Source organism: Chaetura pelagica, unplaced genomic scaffold, assembly GCF_000747805.2.
Source record: "Chaetura pelagica isolate M959 unplaced genomic scaffold, ChaPel_1.0 scaffold222, whole genome shotgun sequence".
Classification (NCBI taxonomy): Eukaryota; Metazoa; Chordata; class Aves; order Apodiformes; family Apodidae; genus Chaetura; species Chaetura pelagica.
The window spans coordinates 9,516,200-9,543,985 of record NW_009952711.1 but is presented as its reverse complement, the minus strand read 5'-3'; the positions used below and the strand labels follow the sequence as shown (position 1 = coordinate 9,543,985).

The following is a 27,786-nucleotide window of genomic DNA, read 5'->3' as shown; positions in this document are numbered from 1 at the left end:
CTTTCCCTTCTATTTATTTCAGTACTACATTAGCTATTCCCTAACCACTTGGTACCACCCTTGTTTTTATAGACTTGTTAAAAATTCCTGCTATCAGAACTATGATTTCATGTGCAGTTCTTTCAAAGCTCTATACAAAATTCTTATCACATCCCCCAATGTGACTGCACTGAAGCTCTGAGTTTTGCTGCCTTCTTGAGTTATAATATAGATGTCAAATTCTGAAGACAAGCATGCGTATCATCGCCTGGTAAAATTCCATTTACAGAGTGGTTTACACATTACAAGTAGTTTTGCTTAATTTTAAAATAAACATATATTCCTCAATAGACAAGGCAAAGCTTTCACTTCACAATAGCAGTGACCACTTAGGTGTGTGTAATGAATACAAACAGGCATACATAAACACTTTGTCACTGTAGGAACCAACTACTTAGATCTAGGAACATCATATTCATATCATACATGTAACTCATTTGCCAAAGAAACTGCTTAGGCATTTGTGTATGGAAGAGTAAATCCTGTTCCTGGATCTAATATTTCATACTCAAAATGTAATATATTATAAAATCTTATGTAAAATATTCTTTAATAGATAAGTGTTGACAATATCCACAGGTTTCTTCTAGAAAGTGTACAGCTGTTTTAACATTATTCCAATCAAGAACCAAGCACAACCTTCATTTTCAGTCTGAAACTACCCCTCCAACTAAATCTACACTTTTTTCTTTAAAGTAGTATCTACTCCATATGGTTTAACTTAATTCACATAATCTCTCACCATACACATAAGAGGGATGTAGCAAGTTTGGTCTGCATTACAAGCACAGGATCAGACCCCAAACACATAAAAGCTTAGAAAACAAGCCAGGAGTCTGAGATTTAAAGTTGTCAGTTAGAACCCTCCTTCTCCTTGCCCCCCCCCACCACCACCCCACCACCCCCCCATTCCAATCCCACTATGTTTATTTTTATTTTCATTATATTATGCCAGTTAAAAGATAGCAATGTGAGACTGGGCAATATCTTACTGTAGAAACCACACACGGCTGTGATACTAACATGATGTTAATACCTTAACAAAATGTTTGGTGTAGGTGGCCACTTTGTTGTTCTAGCTATGCATTATTTATAGTCTGAAAAGAGTGCAAGTTACCCTAACAGAAAAACAGCTGTCTTAGACACAGGGAAGACCCATTAGGCTACCTGAGTGCTTGAAGACTTGCCTGTGAAAGTGTCCAACACACTCTCCGGACACAAGGGCAGAACAATCATGGAAGGGCTAAGATCAAAACAGACAGTGGCAGCAACTCCAAAGGCAAAGTAGTTTTAAAGATATTCAGTCAGAAGAATTTCAACCAATCTATAACCAACTTATATACAGAAAAGTAAAGTGTGAGCATTTCAGCTACCAAGCTATTGAGACTCTGGATCTCTTCAGAACACTACTAGATAGAAAACTTTATAAAGACAAATACTATAGCAGTGGACACATACTAAAAGAAAAAAGCAGAAACAATCACTTCCCATTCCGTGACACGGGGTGCTAAGTTCCTCTCACAAGACTACCTGCTCTTTTAAAGTATGTCACTTTATCATCATAAAAGTATGTTACCATTATTTTGCATACCAGAATAAAGCAGTAGATACAGGTACTTTTCTGGGTATCCCCAAACTCACTCAGATAGAGCAACTTTGGCTGAGAAAAAGAAAGGCTAAGGAGGAGATAGGCACAAAATTTGCAAGGTAATGACCCATTTTCTTTTTCCTACATACAACAACTAAATATTTATATCTTGTTAGTATTATTGTGAAACGAACAGCATAGACTGTTCTTCTTTTGTATGATCTCAGCCTCTTTAGCTTCAGTTGAACTACATGCACATATACCTGCATCACACACACAAGTTTATAATAAAATTGTTGACATACCCACCAGCTAAACAGCAATTAGTGACACTAGCCTGCAGACAAATCAGCTTTCTCTGTCAGCTGCAGTTGTTCAGATCCAGCCTTCGCACCTCCAAATCTAAACCACTACCAAAGTGCAGCTGCAAAAGTCATCTCCCCTCCCACTCGAGGTCCATCTCCTCCTAGACTCCTTTGGTCTCCTGCCAAATCATACTCAAGTACCTTGTCTTCACCTACAAGATCTCACATAGTAATAAATACTGTAGAAACAACCACAACGTAGTGAGGAATTATCAAGAAAATCCTTTTTTAAAAAAACAGAAGAATGAGACCTTACCTTACACCTCTACCAATTACAGCCTTGCTACATTTCACACACTACACCCTCCTCCACTTCACACTCCCTTGCCACAGTCCCGTGACCTCCATGTTAACAGTGCAGTTTCAGATTCCCCCCTTTTCCAGCATCCTACAGGAAAGATGCAGATCAGAGCAAGAACCCCATAGTGCTGCAAAACAGAAAGGGATCCCATGCAGAACAGCACAGCCCCACACAGATAGGCTTCAGCACACTGTCTCTCAGCTGCAATATTGCACATGGTCTGGCCCCAGTCACAAACTGATTTACCCATTGCAGGAGTAGACACACTATGTCTCATTCTGACCTGCAATGCATAACATATGCAATGCTCACCTTAAATCAGGAAGCAAAAAGGCAATGCAAAGGGACTTGCAGACTATCTGATTAGTGTAGTTACAGGACTGCAAACAGAAATCATCTTCAGCTCATTTTTCTGACCAAGTACTACACTATATTCAAAGGTGTTGTAAACAGGTGGTTCTCCACCAGTCATTGCCTGCAACCTCATTGGGCTTGTCTAGCAGCACAGAATTGCAGTTAGGAGATCAGTCAGAAGATTAACTAAATCCTAAACAGAAAAAAAAAATGGGCCTGAGACATAAATCTTGCAAGCATCGTTCCATACAGCACAAGTCCAGATTCCTGAATAGTTTATGATTCATTAAAGTCTTCATTGTAAAAGACTGTATACACTTAAAATTTGCAAAGGTAGCAGCTTAAGTTATTTCTAGTCGGCTCATAAAAAAAAAACAAACCCACCTGTCTTTAGCACTTTTTTCCTAAGAAAAAAGAAAGCCAGACATACTCTGAGCTTAGTGAACAGATAAGATTCTGGATATAACACCAATATGACTTCACCCTTTATTTTCTAAGGGTTCAAAACAATACTAGACAAACGTTTATATATAAGCATAAGGGATCTGCCAAAATGAAAGTGAAAACGCAGCAAATTATATTTCAGACACCTTGACATATTATGCACCATGCATGCTGTCAGCTCCACTGTCCTTTCCTTTGCTGTAGGCCGAACACTTGAATACCAATCTTATGAAACTACAACTCTGAATTTATCCACTATATATAACATTCCAGATGTCGTACCAGCTGGGAACAGGCCCTTAGGCCATCTTTGGTTGATCTCTTAGTCACTTTCCAGCTTTTGCCAGGCATGCGTCCAAAAATATGAAGGAAAGTGCTAAAAACAGATGTCAGAGTTAATGGGGTTTTTTTCTTCATGGTAGGAAATACAGAAATCTTGCACCCTACACCTATTCTATGAAATATGAATGTTGTCAACAAACCGTAAGTTAATTTTAAATTAAATTATAATGTAGCAAAGTTAATTCGTACACTATTTCTCTGACAAAAGGCCAGTCTCCATCAGTCTGTTCTTTGAAAATATTACATGGTCATTTGGATTTTTTCATTAATTTGGAAAATCTTCTGATGTCGTCAATCTGCAAAAATGGTTTCAAGTCCGTCATTTAAGAAAAAGTAATGCTTAAAATGTAAACTAGACTGATTGCAATTCATGGTACACTTTATGACAACGTTGGAGAAATGGGAGTTATTAAATCAGTACATATCTGAGCTATGGAAGTGAAGGACCTGTTGGCCCCACCGTTTTACACAAATTATTTCAACTTCCACTCATTGCAATAAGAACAGGAGATGTTCAGATCTTCCCAAGGGGTGCTCTCTCTTTGGGTTCTTGCAGGAGTTTAAGCACAGATTTTTCAAAGAACGGGGCTGGAAATGAGGCCCTGATCCAGCCAACACTCTTGCACATGTGCATCTTTACTTATGTGGGTAGTTCACTGACGTAGATGGGAGTCCTCACAAGAATTAAGTTATGCATGTGTATAAGTGTTTGGGCCCTAGACTGTAAGGTCTGTGCAAGAAAGGTCATCTATCCTACCTGCTCTAGACAGTCTTCCAAATTTTTTGTCTACACCAAAATATTAACAAACATATGCAGAACCAATTCTCTGAAAGACTTCATGGTGCTGCCAGCAAAACCTTGCTTCAGTATGCAGGACTTTGGTCTCATACAGCAAAGTACTGGAGATCATTTAAATTATATCTTAGTAGAATAATAATCTCTTTTGACACTCCAAAGACATGTTTTATAAAATGAATTTTTGGCCAATAGTCTTCATTAAAAGGAAGTTGCTTAACTACACAGAAAAGACCATTCATAAGAAATATTTTCACCCGCCTTTTCTTTGCCTCACATTCATTAGAATGCAAAGCTGAAAATATGAGAAAAACAGACTACTCTGTAGCCTCAATATTGAAGGAGCAGAAAAGCGAACATTAACTGGCAAGTTCATTGTAAAGTATAAAAATATCTTCAAAAAAGAGCAAAATCTTTTTTCAATTTTGAATAAAAAGAGCAGTGCAAGTTTAAAATGTAGCCCTAGTAATTAAATAAGATACTTAGGATATAATTCTGATTCACACATTACACTGCATTATTATGCAAAGGAAAGTAGTTGCCATTGAAGTCAGCACTCAGAAGTGGTAAAATTTCATTACTTATAATCTGATATTTGAACACATTTCACATCACCTATTAGTAACATTAAAAAACCATGCAAACCAATGCACTGCATTTCTTGTAAGTTTTTTTTATTAAAAGGTGCAACAAAAAAAAAGTGTTTTGTCATTATATGTTACATGGATATTATCAGGCACTATATGAGCTGTCTGAAAGAGCAGATTGTTTCTTCTGGTTTATACCATAGAAGCCCATAACATTTAGACAAAGCAAGATCACTGGCCTATATTTAAGCAAACATGCATATTTTTAGTAAAGATGAGTAAAGTAGTAATTTAGTAGTGATTTAGTAAAGATTATGATACTCTTAAGCAAACATGCATATTTTTAGTAAAGATGGAGTATAAGAGTAGAGTAGTAAACCATATATTGTCAATATTTTGTGATCTGAGTACAACCTAATTAATGGAACAGATCAAATATTTTCAAATCAGAATTCATTTCAGCATTCATGGTGTGCAAATAGGTTTGCTTGTATAAATCCTCTCCAAATCTGCCAGCAGTGGGTTCAAACTAATCAAGTTTACTATACAGCAAGTCTTCACACATCTTATTGATACCAGATTTGGAAGAAAACAAAAAACAAACAAACAAACAAAACAACACAACCTGTCACTCTGCACAACACTGAGGCTGCAACAATGCTTGTACTTCGTAGCATCTACCCCTTTTTCCAGGAATGCACTGCAGTATTACTTCTGAGGTATCCAAATCCAATCTGTCTGAAATCAATGGCAAATCCTTTTTAGCATTAAAAAAAATGAAGTCCTGATCAAAACTCTACTATGATTTTCGAACCAAAGCCTAAATAATCAGGTAAAGGAGAAGATATCATCTTGTATTTACAATTGCAACCATCTCCCAAAGGTTATTTTTAAAGTTGCAAAAATACTCAGTATCATACAGCAGCGTATTACTCTTTATTTTTCTCTAGTCAGCTTCGTAAACCCACAAATCAGCTAAAGGTTTAGTGCCTTTTTTAAAGTCCTTTTTTCCTGTGCAACATAAAACTGTTAGCAGAAGAAAAGTTTATACCAAAGCACTAAAATACTTTATCTTGTGGCATGATAACACACACAAAAGCCAAATTTTGCTAGCAATAAGGTATTTTTATAAAGCTAGATTACAACAGCTCAAGTGGCTAGAGGTCAAGCCTAATAGTCTCAGTGTATTGAAAACAGTCCAGATTGTTTCCAGTTCTCAGAATTCTGTCTGTCACTCCTCCTAAACCCAGAATCAGCTTAACAGTTGCCTGTCTATAGGAAAGGAGGGAGGGGGGGAAGGTGGAAAGATGAAAAAGAATATTTATATTTGATTTGCCAATCATTCCACAAAGCATTAGACCTACAATTTGTGTCAAGTACATTAAAGTACTGAAGACTGCTCAAGTACAACATTATTCTTTACCAAAGACCACACTGAACACTCAACCCAAGCATTGAGTACCTTCAACCATTGCCTTAAATCACATGCAAGCATTTCTTTCTGTGAACACTTTCACACATGCAAAAAGATCTATCGACATGCAGGACATCCTGCACATTGGAAGTCTTAGCGAAAGCTTCAATGATTTCCTAACTGGAATGGCTTAAGGGGATTAGGAAACAAGGAATATTTTTTAGGATATGGCCCAAACAGAAGATCCATATATAAAACAGAGGTGAAATAAAAAAGCATTGAGTTTTCATATTGCAAAAGAATCAAAGTAATTCCTTATACTTCCTTTTAATGTATTTTAATACAATACATTCTCCCAGTTCTGTTACTGAAAACCATGGTCATCTTCTATACATTTCAGTCCCATGCTGAGAAGACACTACAGTTGGGCTCAGCAGCAGTGCTGGTGGGAAGCTAGAGAGGCAGCCTGACGTTAGAAACAAGCTGTACCAGGAGGTTTTATCAGACATTACAGCTGCATCTGCCTATGTGAAATCTGCATGAACTTTTTTTTTAAGCCAAACTGATTCTGAAGATATTATTTCTTCTACCTAGCCTTGTTCTGATCCTTGAAGCTCATTCTTGCCAACCCTAAGACCTACCCAGCAAATCAGTTCTATTTTCTGTAACAAAAACAGTGAATAACTGCATTTTCCTCCCTTCAGAGATGCTTGACCTTCTTTTTAATCAATCATTACCTTATCATTCCTCAACATAACCAAGTAAGAAGGGCATAATTCCCCTTTGCAAACTGAGACAGTTGTTTATAAACCAACCTAAAGATTTAACATCCAGTCACTAAAAAAGAGCTCATGTCCTTCCTGGCCAAGCTGCAGCTGGATCACTTGACCACATCACATTAACACACTTTTGTCCAGTTAGATATCAGAGAAAGCAGTTGCTGAAAGCTGGGAAATAGAAGAGGCAGTCCCCTTATTTTGTCATTGTATCAACAGCACATGGCTAATGTGTGTTGTGAAGCCTTGTACAGTTTCACATTAGGAGCTTTAAAATGCTTCAGATCTTACAGTATCACAACCTGTAACACTTTCTAAGCCCTGAGAATAATAAATACAGTTGTCAGCAGTGATTCTTTAAAAAACCTACATTTACGATTTTTGCTGTTGCTGCCAAAATTGGTAATTAATATATATAATTTTCTTCCTTTTGACCAAGTATCTTTTGAAGTCTAATAGTCAGTAGAAATAATTCAGGTTTATTGGCAAAGCTGACAGTTATTTTGAAATAGTGTGAAGTGAAATAACTGTTTGAAGTGGTAAAGAAATTGTTCTTTAGCTCTCCCAGGGCTGGTTCATTACGCAAGTGCTAATGATATCAATGACCATTTAAATTATTTCTAGAAATGAAGCCAAGAAATGCAGATTTTTAAAATAAAGCTTTTCACAGCATTCTCCATATTAGTGCCATACAAACTGCAAAAAATCATTGTGACATCCAGCTTGTATTATAACTGTTTTCCGTTTTGGACAGGCCTGAAAAAAATGACTGTCAATGGTATGAAGTGTGTTATCCACATGCTCTACAATGTAAATTCCATCTAAATTACCCATACTCTTGCAAAAAGAAAAAAAAAAATAGTTTTATCAGAAAAACCTTACATGAAACAATTAATTTTATCAAGCTTTTTACTCAGCATTATTTCAGAGCCAGTATAAACTGAAATTTGTATTTTTGCACAAAGGGTTTCCATGTTAACAGAGAAAAGCAGCTATAAATTCTCATGAGTCTTTTAATGTCATCTGTGGCACAAGCAGCACAGAAGAAAAACATTCAGTTCATCCCACTAATCCGTCATGAAAAATGCAGCAATATAATAATTTTATCTTCTCATCTGGGCAAAACTTAAAGTTCTGAACTGCTTGAGAAGTTCAATAAGTTTACCTATATTATTGAAAATATGCAAATACAGTCTGTTCTGATCTTGACTGAGACTAATGAGAAGACTAAGCTTTAAAGTGTATTTGCATTCTGCAAACAAATCTATTTACCACTGGGTTTATCAGCCTAAAACATCCTCTTTTCTACACACAGTCTGAAAAATGGGTTTCCAGTTTCAAGCATTGCGTTTCCTACAGTACTTGAAATATGTCTTTTTGATTTAGAAGCACTTTTCTGCTGTATCTCAATGAACTCTTATTGATAGATGATAGCAGTGGCCCATCAGCATGATGTAAACATGGGATCATTTCTGCTACTTCCAGACCATTCAGTTTTAATTTAGAAGTCTGAAGCTAAGCCTTTATCAATGTCAAAATTCTTAGATAAGTACATGTGCCAGCTCCTGGGAGTGCACTGGGGGCACAAGGAGGTCAGTGGTAAATTCACATTACATAATACCATTTTCCCATTGTTTAATTATTGTTCTCCAGTAAAGAACATCACATTAATATCTAGTCTGTATATTGTTAATTCATTTAATCAAGTGTCTTGTTACTACTTCAATGTAGCAGAATTGAGTTGAAGACTTTAGAGTAGAGTGCTTGCCCAAGTATACATTGTTCTGTCTGCTTCTAGGAGAAGAAAGAAAGACTGTTTTCTCTGAAAAATACCCTGAGCTTACAATATTAGTTGGTGCTTTAGAAAGTGTCAGTTCTCCACTTGGTTTCACAATAAACAAAAATATGTTAAAACAGTTTTGAGTTCACTAAGCAAACCATCACACAAGGATGTATCAGTAATTATATAATTGCTTGGCCATACATAGTCACACACTTCCAGTAAGTAATTAGCCTAAGCAAAATTATTGTTTGAATAGGATCATGCCTACTGAATTATGCAGTACCAGTCTCTGTAAAAGTAGTTTTTAAGTGGTTTTCATTTGTAATTGTAAGTGGTTTTCATTTGCTCTTAATCCCCTTCTCCTTTCCCTCTCTGCCACTCCAAATCAGAAACACATTTCACTTGATTACCCAAGTAATATTTTTTTATTATAAAAAACCTGTGAACAAATATAGGTGTAAAAAAATCCAGTGAAAGGTTTAAAAACATTAGGGAACACCTAACATCACCTCAAGATTTCCACAAAATCACCAAATAATCAACTTTTTCTTCACACAGTCTTACAAACACATGGCTTTCAATTCTTTGAACATTATTTAAAACTCCTTATTAACATCTGTAGGATTAGTATGAAGTACCACAAACGTGACCTCATAATTTTTTATTTACACAAGATGTCCCAGCTAAGAGAATGGAACCAACTGCAGGATTCAAGTCAATGGAACTTGTGTTACTCTAATATCTGAACACTGGCTGAACACAGACTGCAAGGTCAGTCCCCTACTCAGCTAGAAGAAGAATAATTCTAAAATAATACTGAAATTCAGGTAGTCAAGTATTAGCAGTTACAACTCTGGTGCTCAGAAAAAAATCACCTCACTTTCAGAATACACAAATCAAACTACCAGCACTGTTTGTTGGTGCAAGGTTTGCATTGTAGAAAAACATCTGAAATAGTTCACGCCTCCTTCAGAAGAGCTTGTTTCTTTCCAGAAAGAATCTTTAAATGGAGACCTAGCTTGTGATTCAAGATGTTAAGTCCTTTTAATAGTTCTGAATGCTTCTTCAGGGTATCAGCAAAGATGTCATGCCGTGCTATAGCACAAGTTTCTGGATCCTACTCAGAATGAGAGTGCTGGGGCTTATGTACTTGGTAGCAGGCACGCTGCTGACTACAAATTTTACTCCCTGGTCAGGATTAGAGCTTGTCTTCACTGATGTGTTAATTTGAAATAAGTTTGTCCTTTGCATGACTCGTCTCAAAGTCAAAAAGCTTCTAGCTCCATTTCACCGGTGATTTAAATGCAAACTAGCTGGCAATGGAATAAAAAGGTTTAGACTAGGAGCATAAGCCAGCAAGCAGCTGATACCCAAAACCAGGCCATGTCTCACTTCCAGTTCCATGGGCAGACAAGGGAGGATGACAATCCACAGAAGGTGGAGAGGGGAAAGCAAAGAAATTTCAGGAAAGATGGCTGCCATACCAGCTGAATCCTTAAGACCACTTCTGTCCTCAATAGTTTACTTTGTATGACATGAAAACCATACACTAGAAACATGAACATTTAGTGCTAGCTGACTACAAATAGAGTTGAAATAAGTTCCATCAGTTTATTTCTACATTAATTTTTTAAGTAATCCAAGTCTTAGGTTCTACTGCCTTTGTTTTAATTAACAATTCAAAGACCATCTTTCTTCCTCTCAAAAAAAAAGAGCAGAAACCATGCCAGAGTTATTTCTCTTTGTGGAAGACAGAGCATATATCAGAACATTTACTCTCCCAATTTTGGCATTCACTTTATAGCAGACTTTTCTAGCAAACCCAAATAAAGGTTAGTTATTAAAATAACTGTACCAGCCTCGGCCTGTGTTTCAACTTCCACATAAAGTTGAACAGACACACTGGTTTCTACCTTAACTCATGCATCTAAGCACTCAAGTCTAAAAGTGCAAATTTTCATTATTTTCATTGCTTGCTGGGTGGTTCCAAGATGCTGATATTTACCACTCTTCCTGCCTGCAATTTTTAAGCAAAATATTTGTTTTGAAACACTACATTTCTATGCCAAGATTGGACTACGTAGTGTGGCACATGTCTAATTCCAGAATCAGGGCATCCTTGTTATGAATTTAAATTGGTAAATATCATAAAACTTAGGAGTAAGGTCAGCTAGAAAGCTAGCTGGTCCAGCAAACATTTTCTCACTTTAAAGAAAATAATATCTTTTTCTTTTTTCTTTCCCTTCCCCCTCACCCCAAGAACTGTGTCTTTCAGCCAGCCAATCAACGTAGAAATGTACTCCAAACATATTCAGCCCAACTAAGTTTTCACTGCTGTCCTTGTTGGTGGTCCGTCATATGGAATGGTTTTAATACTTGGAAGCAATACCTTAAGTGTCAGAAAACAAGAACATTTTATTTCTACAAGAAAGCTTTCCAGTACTATCTTTTTCTTTTTTCTTTCCCTTCCCCCTCACCCCAAGAACTGTGTCTTTCAGCCAGCCAATCAACGTAGAAATGTACTCCAAACATATTCAGCCCAACTAAGTTTTCACTGCTGTCCTTGTTGGTGGTCCGTCATATGGAATGGTTTTAATACTTGGAAGCAATACCTTAAGTGTCAGAAAACAAGAACATTTTATTTCTACAAGAAAGCTTTCCAGTACTACTAGTATTCTGGAAAAGAAAGAAAAAAAAAATCCTTGTAGAAGATTAGAAGGTGAAAAGCCAAAAGAAATCAAAGAAAACTAGGAAACAACTCCTTATGGCAAGGTTCAACTCATATCTTGAAGCTGGGGGAAGGGATGTTCCTTATATATTTATTTGAAAACTCATTCATAAAGTATAGCAGAGGAGCCTATTTTTTCAAGCCTCAGATTTCTAATGGCAAATGAAGTCTTTGGCTATGCATCAAAACCTATTTGGTACTAAGTTAGATTTAAATTACATAGACTCAATTGAATTTTAGAAAAGCAATTTGCAATGCACTGATGCAAGACTTTGCCTGCTGAAGGAGCTGTAAGAAAATGTTCAGCATAAACTCTGTAAACTGTTCTTTGGGAGCCCTTGAAAGTATCAGCCTTGAATCACTGGTTTTCATTTTCCCTGAAGACAAAGCAGTAAATGTGTCAAAATTATAATGTACCATTCTGTCCGAATGTCACCTCAGCAAACCAAGGTGGCAGCATCTGATCAGCTCTCATAAGGTATTTTCTTCTATAGTCATAGGAGGGGTAAAAAGATACATTCACTGAATTCTGATAACATCCAGCCAAAGAATTTCATCTGCATGTAATTCTTAAGTACACACATAGCAACTGAATATGCAAAGGGTTTAGTGCAATTCTGGACAAAAATGAGAGCACAATCCTGCCAGATTAAACCAGAATAAAATGTACTATCCTGCATGTACAACATGAATCCATATGTAATTCTGCTGGGCTAGAACAGAGGACAGTGTGTTCCCGTTAATGTTTACTCATCTTCCATTTCAAACTGCAAGCTCTTCTTTTCAGATAGCAAATACTTTTGAATATTTAAGTAACAGCTAGTGCTATTTTACTGAGATTACTTACTAACAAAGGAATGAATGATCCTGATTAAACTGGCTCTCTGCTAGAAAAATATCACACACAACAGCCAAAGAAAACCCCTTTGAAACATTCCTGTGTTTGGAGGATGTAAGGAAACTAATCTTGGATCATGATGATGATGCTACATAAAAATAACATCCACCTATCCCAACAAACTGGAAACTTTATCGGCCTGGATATGAGGAACACTGCAAGGGAGGAAGGGAGCACTTGGGAAGCTAGATAAGGACCACTTTTCCTGGAAGGATCTTGACACCTTGTTGGCTAGCCAAAAGAACAGAAGTCGAGACCAACCTCCCATCACTTTGCCACAGCCTTAGCAGCCTCTCATTCCTTGTATCTATTCTGCTCCCTTCCATGAATACAGATGAAGGCATAATCTTCAAAATAGAGTAGGTAAGACTGATCTCTTGCTTTGTTTGGGTTGAAGTGCTCAAGGCTATTTCACTTTTCCAATTTTCAACTAAATTAATGTAACTTAGGACGTACAGGAATATCAGGATGCTGCAGGGATGCTCACAGGACAATTCTGGTATTCAGGAAAAAGAAGGATTCCCCACAGGTCAGTATCCCTTCACAGTGGGGCAGGATATAAAGTGAATTGCTGAAATTGAATTTAAGTGTGTGAGAAAATGCTACTACTTTTTAAAAAATTATTATTATATGGCAACCTTCCTGTACTGATTCAATTTCCATGTCAGATATATTGGGTAATTAAAAATGACCTTTCAATGTACTTTCATTAGTCCTTTTGTTCACGTGTATATCATTATCACAACTATGACATATTAAGCCTATCCATACAAGCTTACAAAAATTTGAGAAATTATCTGAAGAAAGATTTTCACCCCCTGGTTTAAGATTTTCTTCTATTCAGAGAGTAAATGTTACCAGCAGAATGAAACAGAACAAGCCAATTCCAAGTTTTCTAGCACAGTTTGGCTACATGATAAAATTGAGTTTTGTATTAATATTTCTGCAAAAGTATAACTGTACATTATTACAATCCTATTATTAATGTCCTAGAAAGCTAAGAAGAGTAATCTATTTACTGACAAATGCTTGGTTTACTCCCAGGAAGGTAAACTAAAGGTATAGAACAGTTCCCATCTGCATTCAATGTATTCATATATTTTGATAAATTACACTTAGGAATTGAATTTCCTTTCAAAAGAAACTGCTACTAATATAGCTGCTTTTATTTTCAAGATGCCAACGTTTTAGCATGATTTTGAGATTCAAGAACTCAAACTTGATTTCATACTGCTTGCTAAGTGTCTAGGAAGAGTGGACTGCAAAGCTGAATCACATTTGCAAAATAACAGAACCTGACTATATCCCAGATCCAATTCAGATCCTTATGGAATTAATGGAAAACTTTCCATCAAATGGAATTGTGCATAAAACTGGCTTCTGTATAGAGCTATGCAGGTAGTTGAGATTTTCTGAGAGGAATTAATTTTGGTTTTTAATCAGCTGTGTCCAAACACTATTCAAAGACTCAAATTATCTCTCTGTTACATTAGATTTATCTTTGCTAAGATGTTTTCCATTTAATGGAAGCTATTTTGATCACAATATATAACATTTATAGGGTTTTTCAACTACTGTCATTAAATGCAATCTGAGTTGCAGGCTATTGATTTCCCACGTCTTTGGTCCAGATCTCATCTAAGTACGTTTTCTGTTGAAAAGCAAGACCCTGTCAGGCAGCAAAAGTATGACTTACTGTAAACACATTTAAACTAAATTAATGTACAGTAGCTCACCATACTTTCTATTTTATCTTTTCTGCTTTTTTTTTTTTGTTGTTGTGTTCCTAAAGAGATATCCAGTCTAAAGATTTAATAAACTCATCTCCATTCTCTCTTCAGAGTAGTCATGAGCAAACTATTTTTCTCAAAGTAGCTCCTGCAAGGAGACCATCTTTCAAACTAAAGCTGCCAATCACTTGACAGAACCATACCTTAAGACTACAGGGCAAGTTTGGATTTTCTCTCACTTTTACAGGGAGTGTTTCCTAATGAATTCCCTCCTCTTCCATTAAGAAATGTACCGTAAGTGTCTATGAATGTAATTCAGACAGTTTTGATGTAAAGTTCAATTGACTTCCGGAACACATTGTGTTATGAGTAAATTTCCACAGCGTGCCACACATTTCCTAGATTTACTTTAAAGCTTTTGCCAAGATTAACAGCATTTCTTTCATGTTGCTTTCTTTACATTTTTTACATTGGTATCTATATTCCATGTTTAGCATAATGTTTCTATGGATCTGGAGAAAGCATTAAAGATCTTTAAAATACATCATTTGCTGCTTTCTAAACACTCTGCTTCATCATTATAACACTTTGCATTTGTTTGTAACTCACTCAAAATTGCCATCTGAAACTTCATGAACTAATGAAGTGTGCTGACTTTTCACAGGCTTGGAAATGCAAGATCTGTTTTATACTGATTTATCCATGAAATAAAACAATTTAGGATAGGTAAAAAAAATTCACAAAGGACAACAACCTCTAATTCTACACATTTTACAGAACTAACTATAAACATCTATTGACACACGAGTAAAATGTTGCTTCCATCACTACACCCTATTAATGTTTTCCACAACTGGTTTTGATCTATTATTTCTACAATAAAGTCCATTCATTTTAATTTCATTCAAGTTGATTCAAATTTGTTGTGTCTTCAAAAGACAACACTCACTTTGTTTCTTAACACGTTTCACAGTAATCTATATCTCAGAGTTATACGAACATACGAATCCATCATTTCATACATGGCACACTGACCTGGTCATCGTAACGGTACGTGAGGAATTGTTCCCCCGTGGTATCCTCAAGGAAACTCCCCTGTGGAGAAAGTGCAAACTCAGGCAAGAAGTATGCACCCTGGGACTGCTCTGCTCTTATCTGTAAGAGATTCAGAAAGGTCACATTACTGCTACTACAAGCACAAGTGAAAATGTTAAAAAACTCTGCATAAAATTACAAGGAGAAGCCACAAACATCTGTGGGGGGAAAGTGATGTGTTTTCAGGCACAGGATTTCTGGGTGGTTAATTTGCTAGAGGTCTGTGACAAGAATACACTAAATGCTTACAGGGTCCAAAGCTGAAAAAAAATGCCTCAATAGTAGAATCATCTATTAGACAAAAAGATACCCTCTCTGGTTTATCAACCATCACTGCTGAAAGACACTGCAAACCAGACTGGAATAGCAACATTAAGCTGTACTTCCTTTTTCTTTATACACTTCACTAGACAGAGTTACTGGCTGCTGCAGATAACAGGCTTTTGATTAAATATAGTTTATCTGTTCTTACAGGAAGATAAAAATACACAGACTCATAGAATAACTCATCTTTGAATATATCCTGAGAGCTCATATAGACCAGCCTCCTCAAAGCAAGGTAACTTGTGAAACCATGACACAATAAACTACTTTCCTATCCTGCAGGAAGGAATTTAGAAATTGGGAGTGGAGAATGACTGGAGTGTGCACCAGGCAGTGGTCCATACTAAATCTGTATGATATGCACAATTGGTGTAGCATTTGAGAACAGAGTTGGAGTGAAAGAATGACCCGTTTCAAGCTACAAAAGAGCTGAGTCTCAGTATCCTCTGTCAGTATCTTCAACTGGGCTGTCCAACACCTGGGCTCTTCTTAGACAAACGGCTTTTACTCAACTGATCTATGCACATTTAATGATCATAACACACCTTTCACATGCTAGACATGCTGAACACATGCTGGGTGAATACCCTGCCATTGCGCTATAGGTCTAAAGTATCCCAGATACATTAGCAAATGTACTTCTCAGACACTTATGTCCTTATTTCTACTATATTGTAACTCTACCCAGAGAAGCTAATTGGTTTGCACACTCCAGAAAATAAGCAATCATCTTTTGAATGCAGAATATTGAGTCCAGCTGTAGCATGGGGAAAGTGGAGAGGGCAAGGAGATGAAAATTACCTTCCAGGAGGTTGAAATTTTTCACGGAAAAGAACAAGGCTTGAAATGTACAAGTTACTATTGGAAATTTACCAATGAGTCAATTTAGTAAATTGGGTTTAATTAAACTTTGTAATATTTTGACATATGCATAATCATTTTACATGAAAGTTAGCAGTTACCATCAACCAGTTTCCAGAGTGTTGGCTTGAACTGTACCAAATATAGGTGTGTAACCTCCGTGCCAGATAACCTGAGGTTTCAAAAGTAATCCACATAACTCAATCATTTTGTGGTGGAAAAGGAAGGCAAGACCTTCTGCAGTTTCTCTCTTGCAGTGAGTTCACTTTCTGACACTCTCAACTTACCTCATAAAAAGCAGATGATACGTCATTTGCAGTATGGGTCTGGAGAACCTTACATTGGTTTTACTTTGTTCTGCAAAGAAGTCAGACTCTCCGACTGTAAACCTCATCATTTGTGACAGCATTAATTTAAAATACTTGTTTTAAATCAAGCAATCTTCATATAAACTAGAAAAAGCTTGCAAAGGACATGCCTAGGCTAGGGTAAAAGGTCATATTTCAGCACGCAAGACTGAGCAGGATTTTAAAGAGGATTTTTCCATCAGGCCTGCATAAAAGTAATTCATGTTCACATCATGTTATCATGACACTTCTATAAAGCCTATTACAGCAGCAGTCTCACTTGTACACTTCAGCCAACTTATTTTATTTAGGCAGAATCATGAAATATGGAGAACAAATTTGTTTGATAACAGTTTCCCCATCAAGCAACCAAGAGAGTCCCATAGTTATGCTTCATGCTGAACACAAGCTGGCTGCAGATGATGCAAGCCTTGACAAGTAAAATCCAGACATGAAACTGCCTGACATAATCTGGCATTTTTCCCCCACTGGTTTCAATGGGCTATCAATAGATCCTATGTGAGGGAACATGGCAATGATGTAATGCTATGATTTCAGCACAGGACTAATGGATGAGAGAGATGCATTCTAAATCTTGAGTGACCTGGGTTAAAGCACTTAACATTTCTACCTCAGTTTCCCCTCGTGCAAAACAATTAAAACACCAACTGATCTATATTAGTGTATTGTGAAGTTTAGTTTATGTTTTTAAAATACTCTGGAAAAGAATAGTGTTAATGCAATCCACAATATTTTTGAGCTGCCTAATTTACAGACAGAAGAGAATCCAAATTACCCCACCACACTTCTTAAATAAATATATATGTCACACTGTTGCTTAATTTCCTATAAACAAATTTGTCAGAAGGATATGCAGTGATTAATTTGCTTGTGTTTCTCATCTTTATAAGCTACATATTTAAAATAGAAAGTCTCTGGACATTCACCAGTATTATGCTTTGAATACAAAAGATCTCAACATTTGAAGCTGAAATAACAGTGTAATAAAGATTATGTGAAAAACTAAGAGCTTCTCACACACATTCAAATTTTGTATTAAAAGCAAATGAGCAGCTAGCCACTGGAGAAGCAGAAGAATGCTTGCTAGATTAAGGCAAGTAAAATCTGGCTTCCAAGCATGGAAAATTCAATATAAAAGATTAATGTTTTATAAGGTTACACAGGAGGTTACAATGGAAACTGATCTGCTAACTACAGCAAAAGAACTGCTATCTACCCAGTGTAACTAAAATAAGGAAGAATGCAGCAAAGCATCTAAACAAAAATCTACCAAGAACACACCATGAGTTGTCATGGCAAACCAATACTGAAGCCAAGCAATTAGAGCTGACAAATCAAGAAGCAAATTTTTAAAAAAATCAAAGCTTCAAATGTTCCAAGAACTCTTTTGGCATCAACTCAAAGTATCAAGAAAAATTTTTTCCCTCTTCAAATAAGCTGCCTGTATCCAATGCACTTTAATTCATACCTTGTAATGAACACAATGTGCTGTTTCCCCTTGGTCCACTTTATTCCCCACTGGGGAAGCTACCACTGTTCCTTGAGACGCTTTTGTATTTCTATGGGTACTTTTGCTGAAATCTAATTCCAATTTCAACAGCCTGTGGGTTGATAGTATATTTGGGATTGCCTCTGAATGACTGGGCTTATCCAATATAAATCATGTTTTAAACTAAAGACTGCAAGTTTCAGAAAACAGTTACATTTTAAGCTAGTGTTTTAAGTCTGTTTAATGGCCAGTTCAATGTTAATAGCTCTAAGTTAACTGTGTCAAATTACAAGTACACTTGAGATTTAGAATGAGCATTTTAAACCAGCTTTTTTCATCTTCTTAAGCATATGAAAACAGAAGGTGATAATGTAGCTAAACCAGATATAATAATCATTGCATAAAATCAATTGAAATCAACATGTCAGGTACCAAAGAGCTGTGTACTGCTGTACTGACACAGAATAAAATTTAAAAGTTTAAAAGAAATTGGTGTTTGAAAATCTTTGGATATCAATTAATCAGAACATGCAACTTATTAGTCAGAAACTGAAAAAAATAAGGTCTTCTGTGCCACATTGTTCTACCTATGTGATCAAGAGGAACTATCCTGATAAGTAGATAATGTACATAGGTTCTGGAAAGTGTGAAATGGCACTGGTTTTATTTAAAGGCTTATGCTCTGAGTACAGCTTTCATCTCAGGTTGTGATTGCTTCCTCACTCACCACTCCTCACCTGAGTTCTTAGAATAAATTACTCTTCCACTTCCCATTGCAGAAAACAAAATGAATCACTTCTATTCAAGCTTCTGGTTTTTAGATCTCTCTCCACTGAGACCTGCATGTTGTCATTTTTACTGCTGCTCAGTTTCATTGCTCTGTGCACTACTTTGACCAGAAGCATCTGCCTGAGTTAAAGTTGCTGGATGTTGGGGTTTGATACTCCATTACTGAAAGTAAGAGGACAATTACTGAGTGCTTCCCAGCCAGTACCAACAGGAGCAAGTCACATGGCTGAGCAGGATTGAATCTGAAGATACAAATGTTGTGCAGGACCAAAGGCATATTTTAAGGAGATGTGTTTATTTCAAACTAGCTCTAGTCAAGCTTATGGACTGAGTATCTCTTAGTGATGGAAGCATAGCCGGTGTGCTGCTGGGGCACATCTTCTGGTTCTGTCTGACCCAAAATTAATCCCATTACCACACCCTGTACCCAGTACATACCAAACATATTTAACTGCTCATTTTGCTTGATACCTAGGATTTATTTTAACTATTGCCATCCAATTCTCAAATCAGAGCAATTACTAAAATGTAGTTTCCTTTTTACTGAAAATTACAAATATTAAACATTGGTCATTGCTTCCAAGATGCAGATTAAGAATGTCATCCAAGGATTTAAACTGTTATTGTAATTTCAGGTAAATTTAAAAATGTAGTTTAGTCTACAGTTCTCAGTGATCATTTGATACAAAGACTATGACAAAGTTCAACCAAACCTCAGAATAACATGCCCCTATTCTATTTAATCATAGTCACCAGGAGACTGGAAACTAATTGTTCCATATTTATATATAAACAGCAGCAGTTTTAGAACTTGAACTTTCTGCTAAGTCTGAGCTGTGAAGGTCAAGAAGATGAGAAGGCAGAGATGGAATGTCTTAAAGAAATTACTTTAGCATAATTAGAAATAACACTACATTCAGGTAGAGATGAATTTTTAATTTTAGAGTTTCTTGGCACCAAAAACCACATTAAGAGAGAAATAAGAACTGTGTTCTCATGTACACTTCTTAAAGTAAATCAGCATTACCTACACTTCAGCCAGTCTACTCCCTACTAAGGCCACATGCCTGCTGAAATCGCAAGCCAGAGAACTGTTTGGTGACTGAAAAACAAAACAAACAAACAAAAAAACCCCTTTCAAAATTATCTATTCGGAATGTCAACATAGACAAATTACCACACTTACCAAACCTGCCTTAATATCTTGTTTTTAAAAATAGGAACAGATGAAAGATACAGGTCCATTCACTTAAAGCTTTATAATTATGCACAACTGCACTGTCCTGCTCAAGGTAATTCTATGAAAAAGGACCAGCATGGTGAAGACTGTTTGCTTCCCATTTTGTAGCTCTTTTACTAGCTCTTGTTGGAAGGGGAAAATTGGGCAGAGTCGTGAGAGTGTTTCCAAAATCCCTGTTTTAAAGAAAAAGATGGTAAAAGCAGATAAAGTGAGAAAATCTGAGCTCTTAATGAGTTGTAAAAAACATGTTTGTCAGATTAGTATGCATGGCAAGTCCAATCATATACCAAAATGTGTGCCTTCCAGTTGAATCCAAGTTAAATATCTGCCTCCTGAGCTGCTGCAGCATATGATTTATGCCCCAGGGAAGTAATATACCAGCTAAGTAGCAGTTCAGTTTAATGGATTTTCAAGGACTCCAGCACAAATATGTTAGAGCATGGCACTCCAGCTTCATTGCAACATGAAGAAGCATGTTAGCAGATAAACAAAGTCACATGAACAGTTCAGAACTTCAGATATCCTAATGGATAATATCTAGGAAGACTCAGATTAGCTTTTGTCATTGCCAAGATTTAAAAAAACAACTTCCTAATGCTAGACGCTCTGAAATATTCAAAGACCTTGCAAGTGAACTGAGTTTCCACAGAAGCTGCCAGCAGCTCAGCATTTTGGAAACCAGGCCAATTATTTAATTATTAATATTAAACTAAGGGGCCAGCTTTTCAAGCCAGAATTAAACTATAAATGTCATTCCTTCTAAAAAAAAAAAAAAAAAAAAAAGGCCCCCATAACAATGAAAAAAAAAAAAAAAAAAAAAGGTCTCCACTGAACTGAGGAAAGCAAACCTTTTCTTCAGAGAAGAACCTGAAACACTGAACACTGTCAGATTTCATCAGGGAACTTACAAGTGAGATAAGACAACATGAAAGACTGAACCAGAAGTCCTTCCAGGGACAGAACTGATGTGTGACTCAAGGATTCTTTCTCTGTAGTGCATGGTCTGCATGAGAATCATAAAATGACTGTGGTCAGAAAAGCCCTTTAAGATAATCAAGTGCAATCACTAGCCTAGCATACTGCAAGTTATTACTTAAGAATTAGTTAAATGCAAACTTCAGACCTGATTTAAACCCAAATGTAGTAATTTTTCTCTTATCTCTCATTCTAAATCTACTTAGAACATATAAAAATAAATTTTAAAATCTTGGGAAAATATGCCTGTAAATTGAAGATGCAAAGATCAGCAAAAGACAATTCGTAAGTGTTTGCAGAAGCCACCTATTTACATCAGAGTAAAATGGTGTCAATGAGCAACTTGGAAGCTGAAAGTTCAGCTATTAGTTGAATAGTGTCCACTGCTGAAAATTGAATTTAAGCTATAACTACAATCATATTCACAACTGCAAGAAAGCAACTGCCTTGTCTCTGCTGTTCAAACCAAGCCCAAACTCTGCTTATTCAAGCACTAGAAAACATTCTACTGACTTTAATGTGCTTAAGGTCATGTCATCAAAACAATAGGGCTCTATCTAAAACAATTTTCATTATGTAGATTTGCTTTAAAATTATCTGCACTGGCAAAGTGAAGTTGCTCCCAGTGGTATCAGTGGCAAAGTTCCCACCAACATCCTTACAGAAACAGGGCCCAAATATAACTGTAGCAGGACAACAGTCCCTGATATATAACACTTACTTAGGACTGTGACTAACATGAGACACTCAGTTCTCTCTAGCTTGGCATAAATAAGGGCCAAGGTGAAAAATACAGCACTCAGACAAGATGATGCTAGAGCAGTTCATTTCTCGTGAAGTTAGAGACTGTGGATCAGATTCTGCTTTCAAACTAAGCAATGCCCAATTATTTCCTCAAGTCTTTAGTTTCGTATTGGGCGAATAGGCACAACAATATTTTGAGCCAATGTAAAAGCAATTTTACAGCATATGGATAAAACATATACTATAAAATCTGGGTATTGCTATTGCCACTGCGAGTAGAGTTTCACATACAGAGGGTTCAAGCTTTTTCTTATTATCAGAGAAAAAGGCTTGCAAAGATATGGATTTACCAGCAGGAACAGAAGAAACTAGATAACAAAAAAAAAAAATCAGTAATTTTAATCCCTATCTTCTGATTGCCTGCCACAGTGGTGATACTGTGATAGGATACAGGACAGCAGGATGCCTACTTTATCTCCTTACAGATGCTGAGAAGCTGCATTAAATATGCCAGTGGCATCAATGTTGAAAGGCTGAGAGGAACTGACAGTATGGTGAGGGGGAACTGTGCCTGCTCAAGGGGGAAAAAGGAATTAATTCTTGAACTCCTATACCCTGTATAAACAGCTTGACTGCTCCATCACACTTCCCTGTTTATTTATGTATTTTATATAGAGATCTTGCCCCAGCAATTTATCTCAAATAAAGCACTCCCTTACAAGGCAAATATTCTAACAATGAATTTAAATGAAGATTCCAGCTGCAATTTCTCTGAGGCTTGGTGCTTTGGGCTAGGGGAAGTGTTCAGGGAATACTTCCACTTTTTTTTTCCTTAAAGATTGAACTTTTACTAAGATCCTCTTGATGAACACTCATCTGTGCCTTAGAAAGTGAAAGGGAATGGAATTTTTTTAATCTTGTAAAAAATCTGGAAATGAGACTGAAAATACTATTTCATTAAAACTTCTTTTTAAAGTCTTGCAAGACAGACAGACATAGATGACTTAAGTCTTTAAAAAGTGGGGATTTTTAATCCCTTCTGTCACCATATATTCCACTATTGCAAACAAAACTCTTTTTATTCTTATTTATTTTTATGATTTATCATTTATATGTTCCAACCAAATAACTGGTAAAATTCTTGTCACAAATCTTTCCAGTGTTACTGGAGCATGATCCCTTGGGACACTATCTCCTATTAACTTAAGTTTTTTAAAGGTCCTTATGATGTTCATAGAAAAATATGCTACAAACTTACTGTCACCATCTTAGGAAAGAAATCAGGATAGTCTGTAATATTTTAAAAAAACTTTTGCTAGTGTCCTTTATTATAAACACCATGTGGTGAAACTTTTTTTGCTAAACTGACAAGCTGCTAAGAACTAAACAGACTCATTTGCAGGAAATAAACACACGGTCTTCCATACTTATCTATGAATGCAAGATACTGGAGGAGATTGGAAGCATAATCTTTGAGGAACAGCAGATTTATTTAGAAAAGGCAAGAAAGGAGTACAGTTTAAGGATATGTAGGATCCCTGTCAGAGGCAGTGACAAATTAACACACGCACTGAATGCATGGAGTAAAAAAAAAGAACAAAATTACATTAGAAAGGGCAGAGTCCAGTTTCTTCCTTGAGGAGCAGGAGCTTCTACCATGGAGGGGGGCAAGCAAGACATCTTAGTCTCTTTGAGACGTCATGCATTAACAAAGGATTTAGGGTTATTCAATGATAATACAAAAAATTTATGATTGAACAGCACATGAGATGAGAGGCTGTAGCGGCAATGGGCTGCAGGTGTCTAATCCTTTACTAATGAGGTAAATAGCACCCAATAGGCTTGCAAGGGCAACATCATCTTCTAGTAAATTACTTCCTTCTCACCCACTTACCCAGTATCCAGACTGGATAATTGCTCTAATAATGCTAAAGAAAGGGTACAAGCAGGGTGCAAATGCTCCCAGGTAAGCAAGAGTTGCATCTAAACATGAAGCCTCCTAAAAGCTAATATAAAGCAAGAATTCTGAGCAGGAAGACTGATGTCACCATGTCATAAGAAACTCTGCACAGCCCTGGCAACATGCCCCCCATTTTTTCATTTGGCCACAGTGACATGCTCACACAGACATGACTCAAGGGCTCAGGGTTTAATGAACAATATCCTCAGCTAGATGACCAACCTTTCTACACGCAGCTTTAAACACACCAAAGAAGACAGTACAGGTGGATAGCAATTCAGATATTTATGTGTGAGCAAAATGGGACCTAGTACATTGTTAGGTACTGCAAAATTATTGTTAGCCAGTATCAGTTAAACAGGCTAATGATGAGAGAAGGTAGGATTTAAGAGTTTAAATAATACTTAGTTCCTATACAGGATATTACACAGAGTTAGAAAATACAGTTATTTCTTATATACTATAGTACTATTCATCAACAGATCTCGTATGACTCCAAGTTGCCATTATCCTCATTTTACAAGGGCTGCTCTCAGGGAAGCCTGGCTAAGAATGACATGAAACTTCTGACTCAGATTTTCCTGATTTTTTTTTAAAGGTGAAATTATAACCTTAATGTTCTGTTAGTGTGATTATTTGTATTTAATTTCCTTTCAGGTTTTTTTTTTTCCTTCAAGAGTGATATAATTTGAACTGACATAGTAACATGCTTTTCATATACTCCAGTTGAAATTGTGCCTAAGGGCAGCGCAATTCTCATCCATAAGCTTCATAAGGGAAAAAACTCTGGCACTCAAAAGGCAAACACCTGCTAAAAGCAGTGGCAGATCCAGATTTTTATGAGAATTCCTGTTGTATAATGAAAACACAAAGAAGGGAAACGTGTGGGGCAATGGAATGGTATTAAAAACACAGCGCTTAGGGGGGAAAAAAGAATCCTAAACCACTATATACTTCAGAGTTGAATACTGAAGATCTTGATGTTAAAGATGTTCACAGGTGTAATTATAAACAGAAACCCTTGTAACATGGGGAAGGCTGAGCAGTGACTCTGTATCACACATTGCAGTGTATTGCCCAGCCTTGCACTGCCAGTGACAGGGCGGTTCTACCTGCTCTCAGTCTAAGTACATCTGCTCTGATTCAGATGGCAGGGGAATACAGGCAAGAATGCAGCCCCAGAAAAGCCTACCCTGGCACTAATCATTTCTCTTCATTGCACACTGCTTAGGTAATGCTGTCATCAGCAACAGCATAGTGTTTATCGTGACTGAACAGTAGATGAAATGTATGGAATTTCTCTGCTACTGTAAATGACTACAAATTACCAGAATAGAAATGGATCTGGAAACAGGAAAACTCACAGTCACCAAGAATGGACAATTTCTCAGTAAGAAAATACATCTTTGCTGCAACTATTTTGAAGACCAAACAGCTCAAAACTCAAGTAGGCAAACCAAAGTCCATGCAACTAAGCAACTTTGACAGATTAGAAAGCTAGAAAGTTTCTGACAATCAGCATCTACTATCACAAAACTTCTCAATAGATGAGACCCTCAGATAGCCCTGTAAATACCGTATCAGCAGGCATAATCCAGTAATCTGAAGAATCAGGTGGCAAGATTCATCTTTAGAGACAAGTAAAATCAGTTTACAGTAAGACACATAAATATCCTTCTAAAAAAGAATAGTCATGCCATACACACAAAGGTCACTCAGCTATACTAAAATAACTAAGACTAAAATAGCACCAAGGTGCAAGGACAATCTTTATTGATCAGCAGTGTTTGCTGAGCTACTTCAGTGACTTCCACAGAGAGTAAATATACATAGATAAGGCTGTGTAAAGGCTTATGAATATACAGATTAATAGAGCAAAATTGCTCAAGGAGCTGACCTTAGTGGCGCCAGAGCTTCTGTACATTCCAAGGGCACTAAGATGACCTGCAGAACACAGGCCACAAAACTAGGTAAGTTCTGTCATAAGTTCACCACTTCTTTTTTTTTAAATAGGAAACATTTTTTAAAAAAGATTCAGCTAGTTCAGAGTGTATCAAGGAAAAGCGAATATACCTAGTATGTATATTATTTCCACAGTGAATAAACTTGATTGCTAAAATTCTGTATATATTTGCTCTGAACTTGCCTAGCTTCTGATCTAGGCCTTAGGATGGGACTGTAGGGGCTTGAGGGTTTTTGTGCTATATTGGTGTCCTTTAACATCAGAAACAATTTTCTCCTTTTTCCTCAGACAAGATGGGAAAGGTGGTGTGCAGTAGCCTAACATCATCCATGAGTGACCAAAATACTTACACAGAAAATGCTGGTACTGCTGTCCCTCAGAATAGGAGAGCTTGGGCTAACACTGCTGTTTATCCATCTTTTTCAGATGAGCCCTCAGAGTGCCTGCTACCATCTTGTCAACATATCTCCCAAGAGGGGTGGTAGGGTTGCTGATGTTGTTACAAAGACAGACCACCCTGAATACAAGTGTAAATAATCAAAATGGTTCTCCCTGTTACCTCTAGCTGATGAATCCTCTCTCACCTGAAAGAAATTAAACTGTAGAGAATGCCACAGCCAGATGCTGACTCTCAGGCTAACATGATTTACAACAGTTCAACACATGAATGTGTCTAACACATGCTGAGGAAAATGTGATTTTTCCACTGCTAGTTGTTCACCACTTCTGACTTTTAGTGACATTAACCCAGTTCTTCATCTAATCTTCCTTCTCTATTGCAATAAGTCCCTTTGCAGGGTTTGTGGGCTGAGCAGCCTAGCACACTGACTCAGTCAGGCACATTTTCACAATAAGGAAGCAGTTAAATGGTCATGGCTCTGCTGTAGGAATGTTGGTTTAAAGCTCTTAACAAGGCACATGAGGTGAATGCCTTTCAGCCAAGTGCCCTCCACATGTGCACACCTGTTTCACCACGATTTTAAATAGAAATTCCCAACAGAAACTGTTCCCAGCATGCAGTCTCTAAGTCTCAAATGCAGTTTTTAAGCTTTTTTGTGTTTTCCTGATGTCAGGAATACTGCTATGCCAACCATCAGGTAAAGCATGCTACTTCCTAGTAAGCCATTTTTCCCAAAGAAATTATCTTTGTCTTATTAGAATCTCAGTTGCTCATCTACCACTTTGAAATTTTTGCCACAGACTTCTAGTACTTTGAACAATTCCACCTGATCTGCTGCTGAAACACCTTCCCTGACCCAGGCCCACTGTCCAAACACTGCAACTCACTTCTCCATGCATGCATCCACACTGTTACATATTTGATTTAGCCTCATTTAAATATCAGCTTGGCTATTCCCTCAGTCCAGTGATGCTAGTCTTGATATCTTTGATCCATCCATTTTCTCATTTACTCTTAATTTTTTGGGAGAGAGACAGTGGTTGTTCTCAAACTGTACTTTGCCTTTGTCTCTTTCTTGCCAGTGAAAGTGTCTCAAGCAACGCAAGGTTTTAACTGTGTGTTGTACTGAACCAGACAGACACACTGGTCAGCATTTAAAAAACAAAGGCTGACTAGAAAAAAGTCAATAAGCAAACAAAAAGCAAATAATGTAACAGAAGAAGCAGATGCACACCCCCAAAAAAGCAAAGTCTCCAAATTAAGTGAGACCAAATATGAAAGAGGACCAACAATCTAAAGACTGTCCCCTTCCTGATCACAATTCATCTACTAGCATTAACTGGCAGTATTTCACTTACTAGTAAGCCTCTACTTAGATAACTCTGTTTTAGCTGTAAAAAAAAAAAAAAAAAAAAAAAAAAAAAAAAAAAAGA

General features: G+C 36.8%; 1 protein-coding gene across 1 annotated transcript in view; it reads right to left on the bottom strand.

Moving 5' to 3' along the window:
- Positions 1 to 27,786, bottom strand: part of ADAMTSL3 (ADAMTS-like 3) — a 182,240-nt gene that overhangs the window by 137,408 nt on the left and 17,046 nt on the right. Inside the window, exon 2 of the mRNA XM_009994484.1 lies at positions 15,181 to 15,300. Coding sequence (XP_009992786.1) covers positions 15,181 to 15,300 — 120 coding nt within the window. The remainder of the gene's footprint in view (positions 1 to 15,180; positions 15,301 to 27,786) is intronic.